Consider the following 16,817-nt stretch of genomic DNA (forward strand, 5'->3'; position numbering starts at 1 on the left):
ACCTTCTGTCTAACTCTAAGTCGATAAGTTCCTCTATTTAAAGCCATTTCTCTGTCATCATGTTGTTTATTTTGTTTATATTTGTAGTTTATTTATTTGTTGGGTTGAGACTCATTTCCACCATGATGCAGTTTCTACAGAATACGACATATTTAGTGAAAGAGCAGCAGGCTGATGCTGGATCCAGTCGTCCATCTGGATGGTAACTGTGTTTTGGAAAGTGCTTTATGAATACAGATGATTATGTTCAGTGTTAAAATAGTGACTAACTCTCTGATGTGTTCTAGGATCCAGGATCCAGTCGTCCATCTGGATGGTAACTGTGTGCTGCCTGTTGCTCCTCTGGTCCGCCTCCTCTCCCCTTTAAAACCTCTGACACAATGGAAAACTACACCATAGGTTCAACTGAGCTGTCGATCACAACCGGCGGCCTTATCTGTCCACCGCAGGGAGCGATGGGAGGTTTGAGGACCTGTTAGAAACCACGCGGCCCTCATGTGATCTCACAAGCCGTCCTTATCTGGCCTTAGCTGAACCGGAGCCGCACTTCTACCAGGTTCAACAGAGGAAACGTCACTGGAGAAAATGCTTTTCCTCCCAAGTGTTGCTCTGTGCTCTCTGTGTTTAGGTGAGTGTTTCCAACCAATCAGGATCCAACAAACTCAACATTTAACAAACTCTGTGACAGTAACCTTCATTTATGTGTCCGTTTCTCTACAGCAGCGGTTGCCATGGCAGCAGAGCTGCTTCAGGACCAGTTATCATTGACCAGCAGAGAAGATGAGAAGGTTTCCTTCAGCTGTAAAAACACTGACCAGTGTTACACCAATTCAGATCAGAACAGTTATGTATTCTGGTACCAGAAGAAAGAGACAGAAACATTCACAGTGATTCTTAATATTAATAGGAAGAATTGTGACGTTGATTCAAGTTACAGCCATCCTCAAAAAGATGATTTCTCAGCTGTAAGAACAGAGAACGGCTGTGAGTTGCGGATCAATAAAGTAAAACTCCTCCATTCAGCCACCTACTACTGCTCCTGTTATAAGTCAGGTTCCCACAGTGAGAAGTGATCCCTCCACCCTGTACAAAAACTCTGCAGCGTTAACCAAGAAATGAACAGATGGCGACTCTGTTTCTCAGAGGAAGAGACATTGATCTGAGAGCAGGAAACCACAGCCCAGGTTCAGATATTTCACCTCCCATCTCAGTTGTCATCTGGTTCTTAGAGGACACTGCTGAAGACACAGAAATGTCTCTGAGCTCTGAAGCTTTTCTTTACATTGTGTCGTTGCCACCGTGAGTTCTTCAAACCCATCTGCCGATAAAGAACCAATATCCTGGGTGTTGAATAAACTGAGGTACAAGTCCTCAGTTCTCCAGCTTCCTCCAATGTGTACACATCTAAAGAAGCGTACACATTGAGCTTTGGACAGTGTAACCCCCCCAATATTATATCCATTTTTAAACTTTGAAGAAGAGCTTTGACTTCAAACAACAATGTTATCAAGTCAGAAATTACTGCCAGGAAATCTGATTCAGACTAAAATACATTTGACAGAAATACACAGTGGAAATACTCTGTAACACCGTCACATCTGTACCACAAAATCACAGATAGATTTAATGATCAACCTGCCAGGGTCTTTACTGCTGGGGTTGATTTATACATTTGATCTGATGATTAGATGTAAGACAGACAGACAGACAGACAGACAGACAGACAGACAGACAAACAGACAGACAGACGGACAGACAGATAGTAGAGGTGTCATGGTTCGGTACGTTTTCGATAAGCAAAAAAGTAGAAATGCCAGAGAAATTTCCTTGACTGCCGCTCCCACCCGACGTGCTCTGACTCCGTGTGTTCTGTGTGCAGCCGTCTTCTCTCCCCTTCCCCAGACTCCGGTCCAGCGCTCCACCTGCCAGTGGACAGGTGTTGCTCCCACCCAACGTGTCTGTCTTGTGTTCTGTTGCTGCTGTTTTCTCCTCTTCCTCTCTCCCTTTTCAGACTCCGGTGCAGTGCAGTGGTCGTCGGTGTCGGCCTCGGTCCCGTCCCTGATGCTGCTCCCTCCCATCCTGTCTCTGACCCTGTGTGTTCTGTTACAGCTGTTTTCTTCCTTTTGTCTGTACGTGTGTGTGTGTCTGGGTGTGTGTGTGTGTGTGTGTGTCTGGGTGTGTTGTGTGTGTGTGTGTGTCTGGGTGTGTGTGTGTGTGTGTGTGTACGCTGCTTCCTCTCTCTCCTCCTCTCTGACTCCAGGTCAGTGGTCTACCTGGCAGTGACGGGTACTGCCCTGCTCTTCGTCGTCAGCGCTGTCTTCCTCTTCCCTGCTGCTGTTCCCTCCTGGACGCTGAATTACGACCGCTGCCCTCGCTCCTTCAGCGCTGGCCTCAGCCCCCCCCCACCGCCGCATGCTGCCTCTCCTTCTTTTTGTCTCTCTCTGTTTTCTCCTGTCATCATTGTTGCCCATGACTCTGTCAATGTTTTGCCCGGCACCTATCGCACGCTAAGCCGTCCCGGGGGGGGGGATCCCTCTCTGCCTCAGCCCGCCCAAGGTTTCTTCCAAGTTTTCCTACTAAGGTTTTTCCTGGGAGTTTTTCCTTGTGTGTATTAGGGTCTAAGGCTGGGTTGCCAGGTAGGTTAGGCTGTAGAACAGGTAGATTGTTTGTCTTGCTAAATCTGCTCCTACCTACCTTGTGTTTTTCACTGTTTGTCCTACATAATTTTGTTTACCACTGATTGTGTTTAGTTAGTTCTAGCTAGACACATTCTCTGTAAAGTCCTCTGAGACATGCTTGTGATAAAGGGCTATATAAATAAACTTGACTTGACTTGACTTAAAACTTTTCTTTAAACTGAGGCTGCCGGATCGTTCCGGCCCAATTGAAGCGTTTATTTAGGTGGAAATTCAGTGGATCTAGATACCAGAGAGAACATTTCTCTGTTCAGAGAGCAACATCATCTGCAGCTGAAGATCTAGTTAGTTAATGGAAGGCAACACCTTCACCTGCTTTTCCATTGACGTCAATGGGAAGCCAAGCCGATTGCTGGTGCTGATGTGAACGCACCTTTAAGGTTCCACACTTCCAGGAGAGAGAAACCTGGAAGTTAAAGAAGCAGGTTTGTGACTGAGAGGTCGCTGGTTCAAATCCCAAGACTCCTTGTTCAAATGTGTCCAAGGAAAGTAAGGAGTAACGCTCTCCCCTCCTTTAATCCTGTTGAGGTTCCCTTGAGCAAGGCGCTGAACCCCCTGCTCAAGAGTGAAGCTGTGAAACTGTAGGAATGACAAATAAAGTTTCAAAAGCAGTTTCAATCGGCCGCAGAAGAGCAACTTCCAGTGAGTTAAAGTCTAATTTAGTAAATGTTTCTAAACTGATAGACAACACGTCTCCTCTGTTGGACTCATTTTAAATCTAGGAGGAATCTAGGATCCCGCCTCTTTCTGCCTCAGTGGCTCAAATAAAGGACCAGAAATGAAGATTTGACAGTCATGTTGATATGAACATTAGAGAAACATCATGAAGCCCAAATATGAGACTTGATCAATAATTTGGACATGTTCACCTCAGCTGACAGATGGAACAACACAGACAGTTTATGTTACAGGATATTTCACTGTGGGAGGCTATGGTTACTACATCTTTGGTTCTGGCACCAGACTGTATGTGACAGGTAAGACAAAATGTTCCTTTTTCCTGCAGTGAAAATGTGTCTTTAGTTTGTTTTCTGCTGCTTTAGGCTTTACATGTTAGTCTTTCATCACTGGTTGAGAATTCAATATGCAGCCATTCATACATTAAAAACTAAATTAGTATGTGAAGGACGTTTGTGTTGCTTCATCATTTTCTTGTGCAGCCGAACATCTTAAAAATCTGCCAAGTGATTTGAGAAACTCAGCACTGATTCTCTAATTCCATTCTATATTATCACAGGCTGATATTCAATGTATGTGACTGAATTATCATGATGGAGGAAAAGGATTTCTATTGCTTCATATTCATACAGCCCATAATAACATCCTCTTAATCTGTAGGTTACAGATATTTTATTTATTATTTGATCTATCTCATTTATTTGTAAGGGACCATGTACAATGTTAAACATCAATGTTACCATTTGATGTATTGTACCAGATTTAGCTTAGAGCTCATTTTCATCTGCAGTCCCTTGGCAGGTTACAATTCAAAACATACATATATACAATCTGCAGCAAATACAAACACACAACATTAACACATAATAGACATTGAAGTATACAAAATGTAAAAACCAGTGCAGAGTGCATGTGCTTTAAAAATGAAGTCAGTTACAGTCTACAAATCAGTGGTTGCATGTTTGTTTAGCTTTAAGCCAGATTTTTAATTCAGCTTTAAAACTGCTAAAGGAATATACAAAATATCATAAATAATTTAAATTATTCAATGATGGTTAATATATTTTATATAGTATATAATGGTAAATATATTTTGATGGTCGATGATGTTAAATCTATTTTATATAGATTATCTATATCAAAATATATTTACCATCATATAAAAGGCCTATATAAAATATATTTACCATATGTATTTTATATATTATTTATATGTATTTGTTTATTTGATATTCAAAAAAATAAAATACACAGCCATCAGTCATGCATTAATTAAAATCATCGAGAAAAACACATAAAGTTTCCAAAACTTATTTCCAATGTGGTCCTCTTTATATGATGGAAAATATATTTGATATATTTTATATATTATCTGATGGTAAATGTGTGTTGTATGGTATCTGATGGTAAATGTGTGTTGTATGGTATCTGATGGTAAATGTGTGTTGTATGGTATCTGATGGTAAATGTGTGTTGTATGGTATCTGATGGTAAATGTGTGTTGTATGCTTCATGATGTGATGTGGTGTTTTATCTCTGGCTGTAAACTGCTGTTGACTAGATGAATGTGTGACTGTCTTGTCAAACCTCAGCTGAGCGAGTCGTGAAGCCCAAAGTGAGCGTGTACCCAGCGTCCAGAGCGGACCTGAAGGGGAAGAGCTCCCTGCTGTGTCTGGCCACATCCATGTTTCCTCCTCTGGTCCGGTTCTCCTGGAGGAGAGAGGAGACCGGGACTACCGAGGGAGAGACGGTGGAGCTCGGAGAGCCGGGCCGCCCCGCCGCCATCCTGCTTATCGATCGGGAAAAGGCGGCGGCGTATCCATACGTCTGCTCCGTGAAGCACCAAGGAGGCGCGGTGGAAGCCCGGATACCAGCAGGTAATGAAGGCCGGCCGCTTGTGTTTAGCGTTGATTTAGCTTCATTTTTCACATTGGACTCCTTTTCTATTTCAGAGCCTCCTGTGGCTCCAACAACAGCTGCTGCAGCCAGCGGCCCTCCAGAAAGAGACACAGCTCACCAGACTGACTGTAAGATCACCTGCTGCCTTTGCAAATTCACAACAAATCATTTGTACAGTTTGGGGGATTTACAGTGTGTGATGATCAGAATCTAAATGGCTTTACTGAAGACTAAATGCAAAACATTTCCATAGTTGGATGAATGAGCAAACAGAGAGGAATGGTTGACTTGTGCTGTTTGTCTTGTCTCCAGTCTCCTTCCAGTCCCAGTGCAGGGTGAAGCTGCTCTCTCTGGTTTACACAGTGATGATAGTGAAGAGCATGGTGTACTGCTGTGGACTCTCTCTCCTCATGATCCATACAAACAAGGGAGGCTCCACCAACACACATGCTGACTGACTGCCATGTTCCTCTGCTTTCTGTCCAGCTTTTCATCCGTACAAATGTTTCTCTCATCTTGTTGTTCCTGTTTCAAATTGTTTCAATAGAGCAAAAAATTGTGTTTTTTATTCCAGATTCATGATTGTGTATTTGTGTTGTTTTATTTGGTATTAATTAATAAAAAGAAACAGTTTTAACAAATTAGTTTAACAAAAATAATCCAATCTGTCTCATAATTGAGTTCACCAGAACAATCTGAGCAGCAATCATAACAAATTCAGATTATGTTTGTCTTATTTAGCCAAATTGTGAATTTGACATTATTATTAAAACAAATGTAATGAACATGTTTGATGTGTTAAGATCATTAAAGGATTTTATGAAGGCAGCATTGTACTTTCAGATATACATTTTCATTGATATAGTTTCTTTCTTTCATCTAGATAGTTTCTTCTGCTGCCTTTTATCTTTTTAATTTGTTTTCAGAGAAACTTTACAAAATATTTAAGTTAGTATCAGTTACAGCATTTGTAATTTTTTGTCTATGATAATATTCTGAACATTTATTTGAACAATGAATGCTTTCCTCTATAATATCGTATTGCTTTGCTCAGCAGTAGATATATTGTTTATTATTGTCTACTATTGCTTCTCTTTTTTCTTAACATCTGCATTCTGTCAGGAACGTTTTATTCTTATTTTATCTTTGTGAAGCGCTTTGTAAGCATTTTTAAAAAAGTGCGATATAAATAAAGACATGAAATTGTACATTTTGTCATTTTAAGAACACTGAGCATGATGGTTGTAATTTCTCTGAGAAATATCTGTTTTTTTTCATGAAGACCTTGTCAGTAATTCAGTGGTAATTCCATTATTCAGTGTAATGAAGTGTGTTTTGCTTCAGTTCATTGACTTTATATAATGTTTGTCAGGTTTGCTGCTTGCTGTACAGTGTCAGCAGCTGAAATGTTGCTGTAAGATGAACTCAAACAGAAATAAATGGGACTGAAATAATAATAATAATCCCTTTGTGAATTGCCAATCTGTTGTTACATTTCAGACTGTGTGTTTATGAAGTCAACATTCGTGTATCATAATGTTGGTGAATGCTGAGCAGCGATGAGGCGGGAAGGGTCGGGTTCAGGCTGTAAACGAGCTGATGTGGTTTCTGTTTCAGTCTTACTGTGTGGAAACAAAACCACTTCCTCAACAACATGATTAGCTTTTTAATGCTGCTATTCTTCCTCCTAGAGATAGAGAGAAAGAGGAGATCATATGAAAGATGGAGCAGGAGTAAGTCAGTCAGTAAAGCTTCACTTAAATAGACACTTTTTAAAACTCACAGTTTACAAAGCGCTTCCCAACAAGAGGATGAAAGACAGAAAAGACATGAAAGACAGAAAAGATTGAAGAGAAGACAAAAGCATCTTAAAACAACACAACCATACATATAGAAAGTAAAAACAGTAAAAACCATGAAGCATTTCAAACCCCATGATGATGAAAAGGTTAAACCTATACAATACACACATAAACTCCTCCATACACACAAGTCCTAACCAAATAAAGAGCAGAGACCCGTCCAGCCCCTCGTCAGGAAGGCCGGCCTGTAGAAGTGGGTTTTCAGCAGCTGCTTAAAGGAGACAACAGACTCTGATCTGATCGGCAGAGGGAGACGATTCCAGAGAGTTGGGGCCAAAACTGCCGAGACACGTTCTCCCTTAGTTTGGAATCTAGAATTGGAGACGACCGGCAGACCTCCACCTGAGGACCTAAGTGAAGTCACGGGCCGATAAAGAGTCAGCGGCTCACAGATAGAACCGGGTTCCAGGCCGGTCCAGGCCTTGTAGGTGATTCAGAGGATCTTAAAGCAATATTCCACTTAGTTTTAACATGGGGGTTATTTATTTGAAAAGCACAATATAAACTACGCACCAAGACCAGATGCAGCTGGACCAGTTTGTAGAGTTTGAATGAGCCACCAAAATCTCCTGAAAACTGACATTGAACACGTTGGTGAACAGATTCAACAACAGATCCTGCTGGAAGACAATAAAGCAGCAACTGGTCCGTCCTCATTTTGCATTTCTATTCTTGCTTTACACTAAAATGAGTCAAATAAAAGTAGATCCGGTCTCCCCAACAGGAACTATCTCTCTAAATGGTATCCCTCCGCTGTGTTCTCTTCTATCAATAAAAATGCTGTTTGGTGAGATTCTGTTCTGAAGCGTGGGACCAACAGTCAGCTGGAAATCACAGCAGCAGATCTGTTGTTGAATCTGTTCACCAACGTGTTCAATGTCACTTTCCATTCAAATGAATGGGAAGTCAAAATCTGAACGCTACAAACTGGTCCGGCTGCATCTGATCTTGGTGAGGAGATTATATTCTGCTTTTCAAATAAATAAGTCCATGTTGAAACTAAGTGGAATATTGCTTTAAAGAAAGTTGTTCAGCAGTCAGGACTCATCAAACCCGTCCTGCTGCCAGTGAAGCAACATGTGATTTGCTGCTGGGTGACGCTGACGATAACAGACAGGCTGTGGTTTCACTGCAGCTCCACACCGCTCACTGTGGTTTGTCATATCAACAAAATGACAGTTACAATTATTTATTTTGGTTAAGAATCCTTCCAGGAAGCCCGGCTTTATTTCCACAGAGTCTCAACTCAATCTGTGGGATTTTCCTGACCGAAGTCACATGTGAATTCAAAGCACATGTGCATTTTGGACACGTGTTGCTTTTCACATGTGAACGTCTTGATTTGTTTTACATTGTATTCTGACATCATGTGACAGTTTTTACTTCAGATGTGAACATTTCACTTCATAGCTGAAGTGTTTTTTTCATCTTCCATTACATGTGAAACAATATTTGTTTCACATGTGAAAACTTAATTTCACATGCAAACAGACAGTTTGTGACCTTGGAATTATACGGTTCTATGTGACTTTTTGTCCAAACTGAGTTGGTCACATAAACCTGTGGAACCTATTCTACCTATTTTTGAGTCTGTCATTTCTAAAACAAAAGGCCCCCGACTCCATTTAACTCAGTGGATGCTGAACATTTTGAAGCTCAATATGTCAAAACTCCTGAAGGGAGATGGAACCATATAATTCTAAGCTCATATATTTCACTCATTCAGTCATTTCCACAGAGGAAATGAGAAATTTCACCTTCAAATCTGAAAAGACTGACTTTGTTGTAACCCTAACTCAAAAAAGTTGTTGTCTACTAATTGTTTATGTATTCATTTTTCAGTGTTTTCTATTTGCATTTTCAGCCTCACATCACAAGTCGCTCTGCAGCAAGATTTCCAGAAATCCTCCTTCGACGTCACTGCTACACTAAAACATTTGAAATCATATATAATAAACATTATGATTTATCAGACTGAAAGCACAAAAACACACTGAGACGGTTCAGTGTGAAGTTTCTGTGCAGCAGCAGCCAAGACTCTCAGTTTCCTGTTTCAGGAACAAAAAAACATGTCGGTGTTTTGTTTTTCTAAGCAGAACTTCGATGTCAGCGTTGATTCCTCACAGCGCAGAGGAATGAACTGCTGTTCAGTTCATTAGTTAAATAGCTTCATAAAGTTCATAGATTCCTGCAGAAAAACATGTGGAGTGTGGTTGTGATCAGTGAGGGATAAATCTGACTGAAGCAGCTGTCTGCACTATAGAGACAGCAGATACCACTCAGTAACTAACAGGAGAAAACTGCTTTCTTTACAGCTGAATTCTACACAAGCTGATGGAAACTAAAAGCCTTCGTCACGTGATGTTTTGCCAAAGTCAGCGCCAAGAGAGCAGAGAAATGACAGAGAGCATCCAATAAAAATAAGGATCTTCACACAACTCAGACACTGTGATGATGCAGTTTATTGACAATATCTATCTAATAATTCATTTGATTTTATCATATTTATTTGTTTATAAGTGACGAGGCCGCTCCAGTTAGTGATCCAGTCAGAAAACAGTCAGTCAGCATGTGTGTTGGTGGAGCCTCCCTTGTTTGTATGGATCATGAGGAGAGAGAGTCCACAGCAGTACACCATGCTCTTCACTATCATCACTGTGTAAACCAGAGAGAGCAGCTTCACCCTGCACTGGGACTGGAAGGAGACTGGAGACAAGACAAACAGCACAAGTCAACCATGAGTGTAGATCTGAACAGGAATGACGGTTCTATCACTTCAGATTCTATGTTTGATTCCTGCAGCAGTCAGTTGATCCTGCAGTGAGCTGACTGAGCTCAGTCTGCATCAAATCACCAGACAGAACAAATAAAACAACAAGAACAAATGTTAAGATACAACAAATGATATTTGTAATGTAACAGCTGGTTGACAGGCAGGAGATCCTGACTGAACTCTGTGGTAACAGTAACAGCAGATGAAGCAGACTATCTGTAGTGAGGTGTCGCCCCCTGCTGCCTGCAGGCCGCAGCTACAGCGGAGCGCTACTGTCAGCTGGAAAGTCAAATAGAACCAAACGGTTCCACTGCATTGGTCACAACTCCGCCATCTTTTACCTGATTCCTTAGCTACTTTCAAACAAAGTAAAGGCAAGTCCAAGAAGCCTGCAGACCGAATCTGGTGTCATTCTGACCTGCGGTTCATAAGAAGAATATTTTTGGAGGTTTTTCAAAAAATCCAAAATGGCAGAATGTTTTATAGGCGGAGCTTATCGGTCCTACAGGCAAAACTGTTCATCATGATCAGATACATATCTGTACCAAGTTTCACATCTCTACGACTAACAGGACGGCGGGGCTGAGCCTCAGACTTTGGGAGCTTATTACAGCGCCCCCTATGGGCCAGTCAGTGACATCATTGGTTTCCCAGTAGCAGTTGACCTGAACTATCTATATGTCAAAATGGACAAAGAGTTATCAATGTATGGACGAGTTATTGGACAAAATACAGGAAAATACTACTACCACTGCTCCTACTACTACTACTACTACTACTACTAATAATAATAATAATAATAATAATAATAGGAATTCCAGTAGTTACAGCTTGCTAAATTCTCTTGTGTGCATTCTAACTTGAATTCAGGCATTAGCAAATGATTGACGATTCAGATAATGTTCGATTAGAGTTTTAATAGACAGGCCTAGTTAGGATTTCCTCAGTGAAGCTGAGAAGAGACAGGAGACGGTCAGGAGTTTAGGACTTGCTTCTGAAATGACAAAATTAGATTTTTCCTATCTTTGACATTTAGGACAGAACAAACACTCAGGATGTTTTTCTGTAATGAGGCTCCTGAACACTAAACTCTCTCATTCCACTAATCTGACTGAAACTGATATTCTCATGTTTTCATTCAAAATGAGATTTTCCGTTCAACTGAAAGTAAGTGAAACCTAAAAAGTAGAATTAATTTCTGAAAAACGAAATCTCTTGCTCCCTGCAGGTTTATTGATCCAGGTAAACTTCCTGGATATTGACGCTCACATGATGTTTTTTATTACCAAACTGCTTTCATTTCATGTTTCTCACAATGTTAGAAAGGGGTGTTCAGGAGATTATCACCACCATGGCACAACGGTCAGGCTGTAAGAAAAATGTCCCACAGTCCAGTCCAGATAGATGCATCGAAGTTTATTTGTAGTTCATATTGTATACATGTCTCTGTGTGTGTATGTTTGTGTGGTTCTGCAATACAATCAAGGAAAAAAAGAAAGAATACAATAAACAGAATAATCATCTCAATTAAGTTCAATTCAAATATTCATATGTGCACATTACTGCAGGTACCTGAGGAATTATTGAATTAAGTTAAACTGTAACTCATCTACAAAAGACACTATATAGACTATAACAATCTAGAATAACAGCTACAATACTACATATAACGCTACAGATAACTGCCAATAATGACTACAGCTGACATATCCAAACACCAGTTACTGCATCAAGCAGGAAGCAGGTATATATTAACAGATGTACATGAACTCCGAATATTTTACCATTAACAATTAATAATAATTCAAAGTAAATCATCACTTACATTTGTCATTTACGCACAGTCTTAAAGGCAGCGGGAACGCTGGTAATTCGGAAGTTGTGGGAACACAATTCTCAGACAAAGGAAACAAACAGTGCATCAATCCTAATCATAGACAGCTTGGCAGTGAGGTGAAGTGGTAGGGTAAAGGTCAAGTGGGAGGGAGTAGAGAATCATGGGAGACTGAGTTCTATAGAGGGAGTAACTCTTTTCTACACACATTCTCACAAAAAAAATGTTACAAGGTTGAGTGTCGAGTTCAGAAAAATGTTAAAATGTAAATCTGCACTGAAAGAGTTCTGCTACTTTGAACTGTTGAACTGGATGGATTTTCATTGACTATAATGTAATTATTTAGTTGACTAAAACCACAGGCCATTTTATTCAGTAAATAACTGAATTTAATCAATATGACATGAATAAATTCTGACTAAATTTTAAGGCTATTTTCATCAAAAGAACAAGAGACTGTGACTGGATTTAAAAATGCAGTGAAAATGAACACTGGAGGCTGAAGGAAGAAGTAGTTCAAGGTGCATTATAATAATATATTGTAGAAGTGGCAGGAATGTGGAGACGGACAACTTCTCTCGTTGACTACACCAACTCGTGTGTCATTTATTTGAAACCAGCAGAGCAAGAGAATTTACATCGCGCTGCCCAAAAACACAACAACACTACGTCGAGCTGACGTCACTCAGGAAACCAGACTTTCTTAAAGGGACCGTGTCTGCTTAACCCTGAGACGCACACAATATAACTGTGTGTTAAACATACCCAAACCACAGATTATGGTGAATAATGTCCATAGAGTCCGCCACAATATAATAATAATCTGTATTTATAAGGCACTTTTCAAAATAAAGTTACAAAGTGCTGCACAAACAGGAGAGATAAAAGACACAGGACAGATCAATAAAACAGAGAGATCAATGAGGTCAAACGGTAAAATCTACATACAGATGATCTATCGCCTCTATCGGCCTCTACTGGCGACCAGTGGGAATTACAACAGGAGAGATTTGGTTAAAAAACAGTTGGGGCCAGAAAGTGAGTTTTAAAAGCTTTTAAAAAGTCTGTCTGTGAAATGAGGCAGCAAACACCTGAATTATATCTCCTTTAAATGAAGAAACAACAACAACACATCTGTAGGAGAGAGAGATGCTGTTGGGAAGCTCCATGGTGCCAGGATCAGTCTAACAGACCAAAAACACAACTTCACATTTCTGTTAAAGACGAGGAAAAAGTGAACAGTTCAGTGTTTTAGGTGTCGTTTTCTTTTACTGACAAGTAACAGTAATACTAGTAACAGTAGTGGTAGTAATACTAGTATCAGTAGTAGTAGTACTAGTAGTACTAGTAGTAGTAGTAACAGTAGTAGTAGTAGCAGTAATACTAGTAACAGTAATACTAGTAACAGTAGTAGTACTACTAGTAGTAGTAACAGTAGTAGGTAGTAGCAGTAATACTAGTAAAAGTAATACTAGTAACAGTAGTAGTAGTAGTAGTAATACTAGTAACAGTAGTAGTAGTAATACTAGTAACAGTTGTAGTAGTAGTAGTAATACTAGTAACAGTAGTAGTAGTAGTAATACTAGTAACAGTAGTAGTAGTAGTAGATAGCAATACTTTTAATCAGCACGGGCTCTCTGCTAATGATCTAGTAAATAATTTTAACAGAACATGCCCGACTATCCTTGATGACATCGCCCCTATTAAGATGAAAAGCACAAAACCCAACGCCTTGCCGTGGCTAAATGACCATACAAGAGATTTAAAGAGGCAATGCAGGAGAGCTGAGAGGAAATGGAAAAAAGACAAACTCAAGGTATCTCTTGTCACCCATAAAAGTTTGATGTTGGCCTATCAGCATGCAGTTAAGGAAGCAAGGTATTCCTATTTCTCAAATTTGATTGTTAACAGTTGCCACAACCCCAGGGTCTTATTCCAAACAGTCAACTCAGTAGTTAGTCCTCCTCCTAGTCAGCATATGGAAGCATCCACTGAGAAATGTGAGCAGTTTCTCCAACATTTCTTAAGTAAAATTGATGAGATAAGGCTCCAGATTGTACCGGAACCAGAAACCTCTGTATCTGTACTGAACCCTCTGCCACTGTGACTCACTTTAAACACATTTCTATGTTGGACTTAGAGGAGACAATCTCTCAATTAAATTAATCTACCTGTCAATTAGATATCATCCCCACTAGGTTTCTGAAGGAGGTATTTCAGACAATTGGTCCAAATATTCTTTCAATTACTAACTGCTCATTGTGTGCTGGCTCATTCCCCTCCAGTTTTAAACATGCAATAGTCCGACCTCTCCTGAAGAAACCTACACTTGACCCTCTCATTTTCAACAATTTTCGACCAATTTCGAACTTACCTTTTTTATCAAAAATTGTAAAAAAGGCTATTGCCTCACAATTAATTTAATTTATGAATAACCGCAACATTTTTGAGCAATTTCAACCTGGTTTCTGTGCCCAGCATAGCACAGAAACAGCTCTTATTAAGGTCTCAAATGACTTATTGCTCGCCGCTGATTCTGGGGCTTGTTCAGTTTTAATCCTGCTTGACTTGAGCTCTGCATTTGATACAGTCGACCACGGTATCCTGATAAACGCCTGGAAAACTGGGTTGGCATTAAGGACACTTCTCTTGCCTGGCTTCGCTCCTACCTCTCTGACAGGTCCTTCTGTTGTAATGGGAAAAGTCTCCTCATCCCCAGCCCCCCTCTCATGTGGTGTTCCCCAAGGTTCAATTCTTGGTCCTTTATTATTTTCTATTTATATGCTTCCCTTGGGGCAGATCTTCCACAATTATAATATTAATTTCCACTGCTATGCGGATGACACCCAGCTCTATGTCCCGCTTAAAAGCGGTGCAGCTGATAACATCTCACGTGTTATGGCTTGTCTCTCGGATATCAAGTGCTGGATGTCACAAAACCTCCTCCAGCTTAATGAGTCCAAATCTGAGGTCATTCTATTTGGCTCTCCTAACTCGATTTGTGACTGATATGTTATACTCTTACAAATAAAGTTTATTATTATTATTATTATTATTAGTAGTAGTAGTAGTAGTAGTAGTAGTAGTAATAGGCCTACTAGTAACAGTATTAGTAGTAGTAGTAACAGTAGTAGTATTAGTAGTAGCAGTAATAGTAGTAGTAATACTAGTATCCGTAGTAGTATTAGTAGTAGTAGTAACAGTAGTAGTAGTAGTAGTAACAGTAGTAGTAGTAGTAGTAGTAACAGTAGTAGTAGTAGTAGTAGTAGCAGTAACAGTAGTAGTAGTAGTAGTAGTAACAGTAGTAGTAGTAGTAGTAGTAGTAGTAACAGTAGTAGTATTAGTAGTCGAAGTAACAGTAGTAGTAGTATTAGTAGTAGTAGTAACAGTAGTAGTAGTAGTAGTAGTAGTAACAGTAGTAGTATTAGTAGTAGTAGTAACAGTAGTAGTAGTAGTAGTAGTAGTAGTAACAGTAGTAGTAACAGTAGTAGTAGTAGTAGTAGTAACAGTAGTAGTATTAGTAGTAGTAGTAACAGTAGTAGTAACAGTAGTAGTAGTAACAGTAGTAGTAACAGTAGTATTAGTAGTAGTAGTAACAGTAGTAGTAGTAGTAACAGTAGTAACAGTAGTAGTAGTATTAGTAGTAGTAGTAACAGTAGTAGTATTAGTAGTAGCAGTAACAGTAGTATTAGTAGTAGTAGTAACAGTAGTAGTATTAGTAGTAGTAGTAACAGTAGTAGTATTAGTAGTAGTAGTAACAGTAGTAGTAGTAAGTCTTCAGGTCATTTTCTCCACTAGATGGCTCTGTGTTGTTTTCACAGCTGCAGAAATAATAACAGAAGAACCTTCATGATGTCATCAGGTTGGATTCACTGTTGGTTCTGGTCTGACTGAAGGACTGGACTGTATGAACTTCACTTTAACAGTCACATCCACTAACAGTATTGTTTCTTCAGTAAAAACATGAACCAATGTGCTGTTTCCCATTTAACTCAACATCTTCCAACAAGACAAATCACTCCTCCTCTGTCAAGACAGTGTCACCTCTTCATCACCTCCTCTTCATCACCTCTTCATCACCTCCTCTTCATCACCTCTGGAGTCTTCATCAACTTTGGACTCTTCATCACATCCTTTTCATCACCTCTTTGTCACATCCTCCTCTTCATCACCTCCTCTTCATCACCTCTTCATCACCTCCTCTTCATCACCTCTTCATCACCTCCTCTTCATCACCTCTGGACTCTTCATCACCTCCTCTTCATCACCTCTGGACTCTTCTTCACCTCCTCTTCATCACATCTGGACTCTTCATCACCTCCTCTTCATCACCTCCTCTTCATCACATCTGGACTCTTCATCACCTCCTCTTCATCACCCTCTCTTCATCACCTCCTCCTCATCACCTCTGATCAGCTTCAGTTCCTAGATCAGCAGGGAGGTCAGAGGTCAGAGGTCAGAGGTCACAGCAGCAGATAACAGATAACTAATATTCCTGATGATCACTGTCAGTTATTCTGGATAAAAACATCAACTAAATGACTAAAGTGTAAGAATTTCAAAGTAGTTTTTCCTCTGTATTCTCTCTCTGTACTGGATGGCAGGTTGAACCTTTAATGCAGAAAGTGTAATTCTGTAGGGAAACATCTAGTTCAACACAATCCAAATAAATCCAGTTCCCTCTCAACATGGTGACAGGATATATACTGACTGTTTCACCTTTTCAAATCCTTTTAAAAGACCACATGAAGACTTCATTATTCACTTTATTATTCAATCATTGTAAAATCTGTTGGATCCGGTCTGTAAAGTGTCTCCGTCATTAAAAATACCGTCGTTTGGTTTGACTTTGTGCTATGAAGCATTTTGTCAGAGGAAATCTCACTTCAAAATATCTCACTTTAAAATATTGATGTCATATCATCACAGAATCAAACTCCATATCGGTGTGATTTTCTTGGTGATCAGGTTTCATCTGGACTGGGACTAAAACTCTGACAACTGAGACGGTTTGACATCTGGACTCTATTCAATTCTGTTTTTGTCTGAACTGAAGTTTATATTTTACTAAAACA

At 39.8% G+C, this 16,817-nt stretch overlaps 1 protein-coding gene across 1 annotated transcript; it reads left to right on the forward strand.

Moving 5' to 3' along the window:
- Positions 1 to 380: 380 nt before the first annotated feature.
- Positions 381 to 5,833, forward strand: LOC144542169 (uncharacterized). Its single transcript, XM_078287906.1, has 7 exons — positions 381 to 462; positions 721 to 1,048; positions 3,095 to 3,108; positions 3,626 to 3,673; positions 4,967 to 5,280; positions 5,327 to 5,401; positions 5,561 to 5,833. Exons 1-7 carry the CDS (start codon positions 381 to 383, stop codon positions 5,729 to 5,731), a joined length of 1,032 nt encoding a protein of 343 aa, XP_078144032.1. The 3' UTR covers positions 5,732 to 5,833.
- Positions 5,834 to 16,817: the final 10,984 nt, after the last annotated feature.

Source organism: Centroberyx gerrardi, chromosome 13, assembly GCF_048128805.1.
Source record: "Centroberyx gerrardi isolate f3 chromosome 13, fCenGer3.hap1.cur.20231027, whole genome shotgun sequence".
Lineage (NCBI taxonomy): Eukaryota > Metazoa > Chordata > Actinopteri > Beryciformes > Berycidae > Centroberyx > Centroberyx gerrardi.

Coding starts and splice junctions, on each gene's coding strand:
- LOC144542169 (XM_078287906.1), top strand. CDS start 381: ATGGAAAACTACACCATAGGTTCAACTGAGCTGTCGATCACAACCGGC. Junction 3,674..4,966: donor CACCAGACTGTATGTGACAG/GTAAGACAAAAT, acceptor GTCAAACCTCAG/CTGAGCGAGTCGTGAAGCCC. Junction 5,402..5,560: donor CACAGCTCACCAGACTGACT/GTAAGATCACCT, acceptor AGGAATGGTTGA/CTTGTGCTGTTTGTCTTGTC.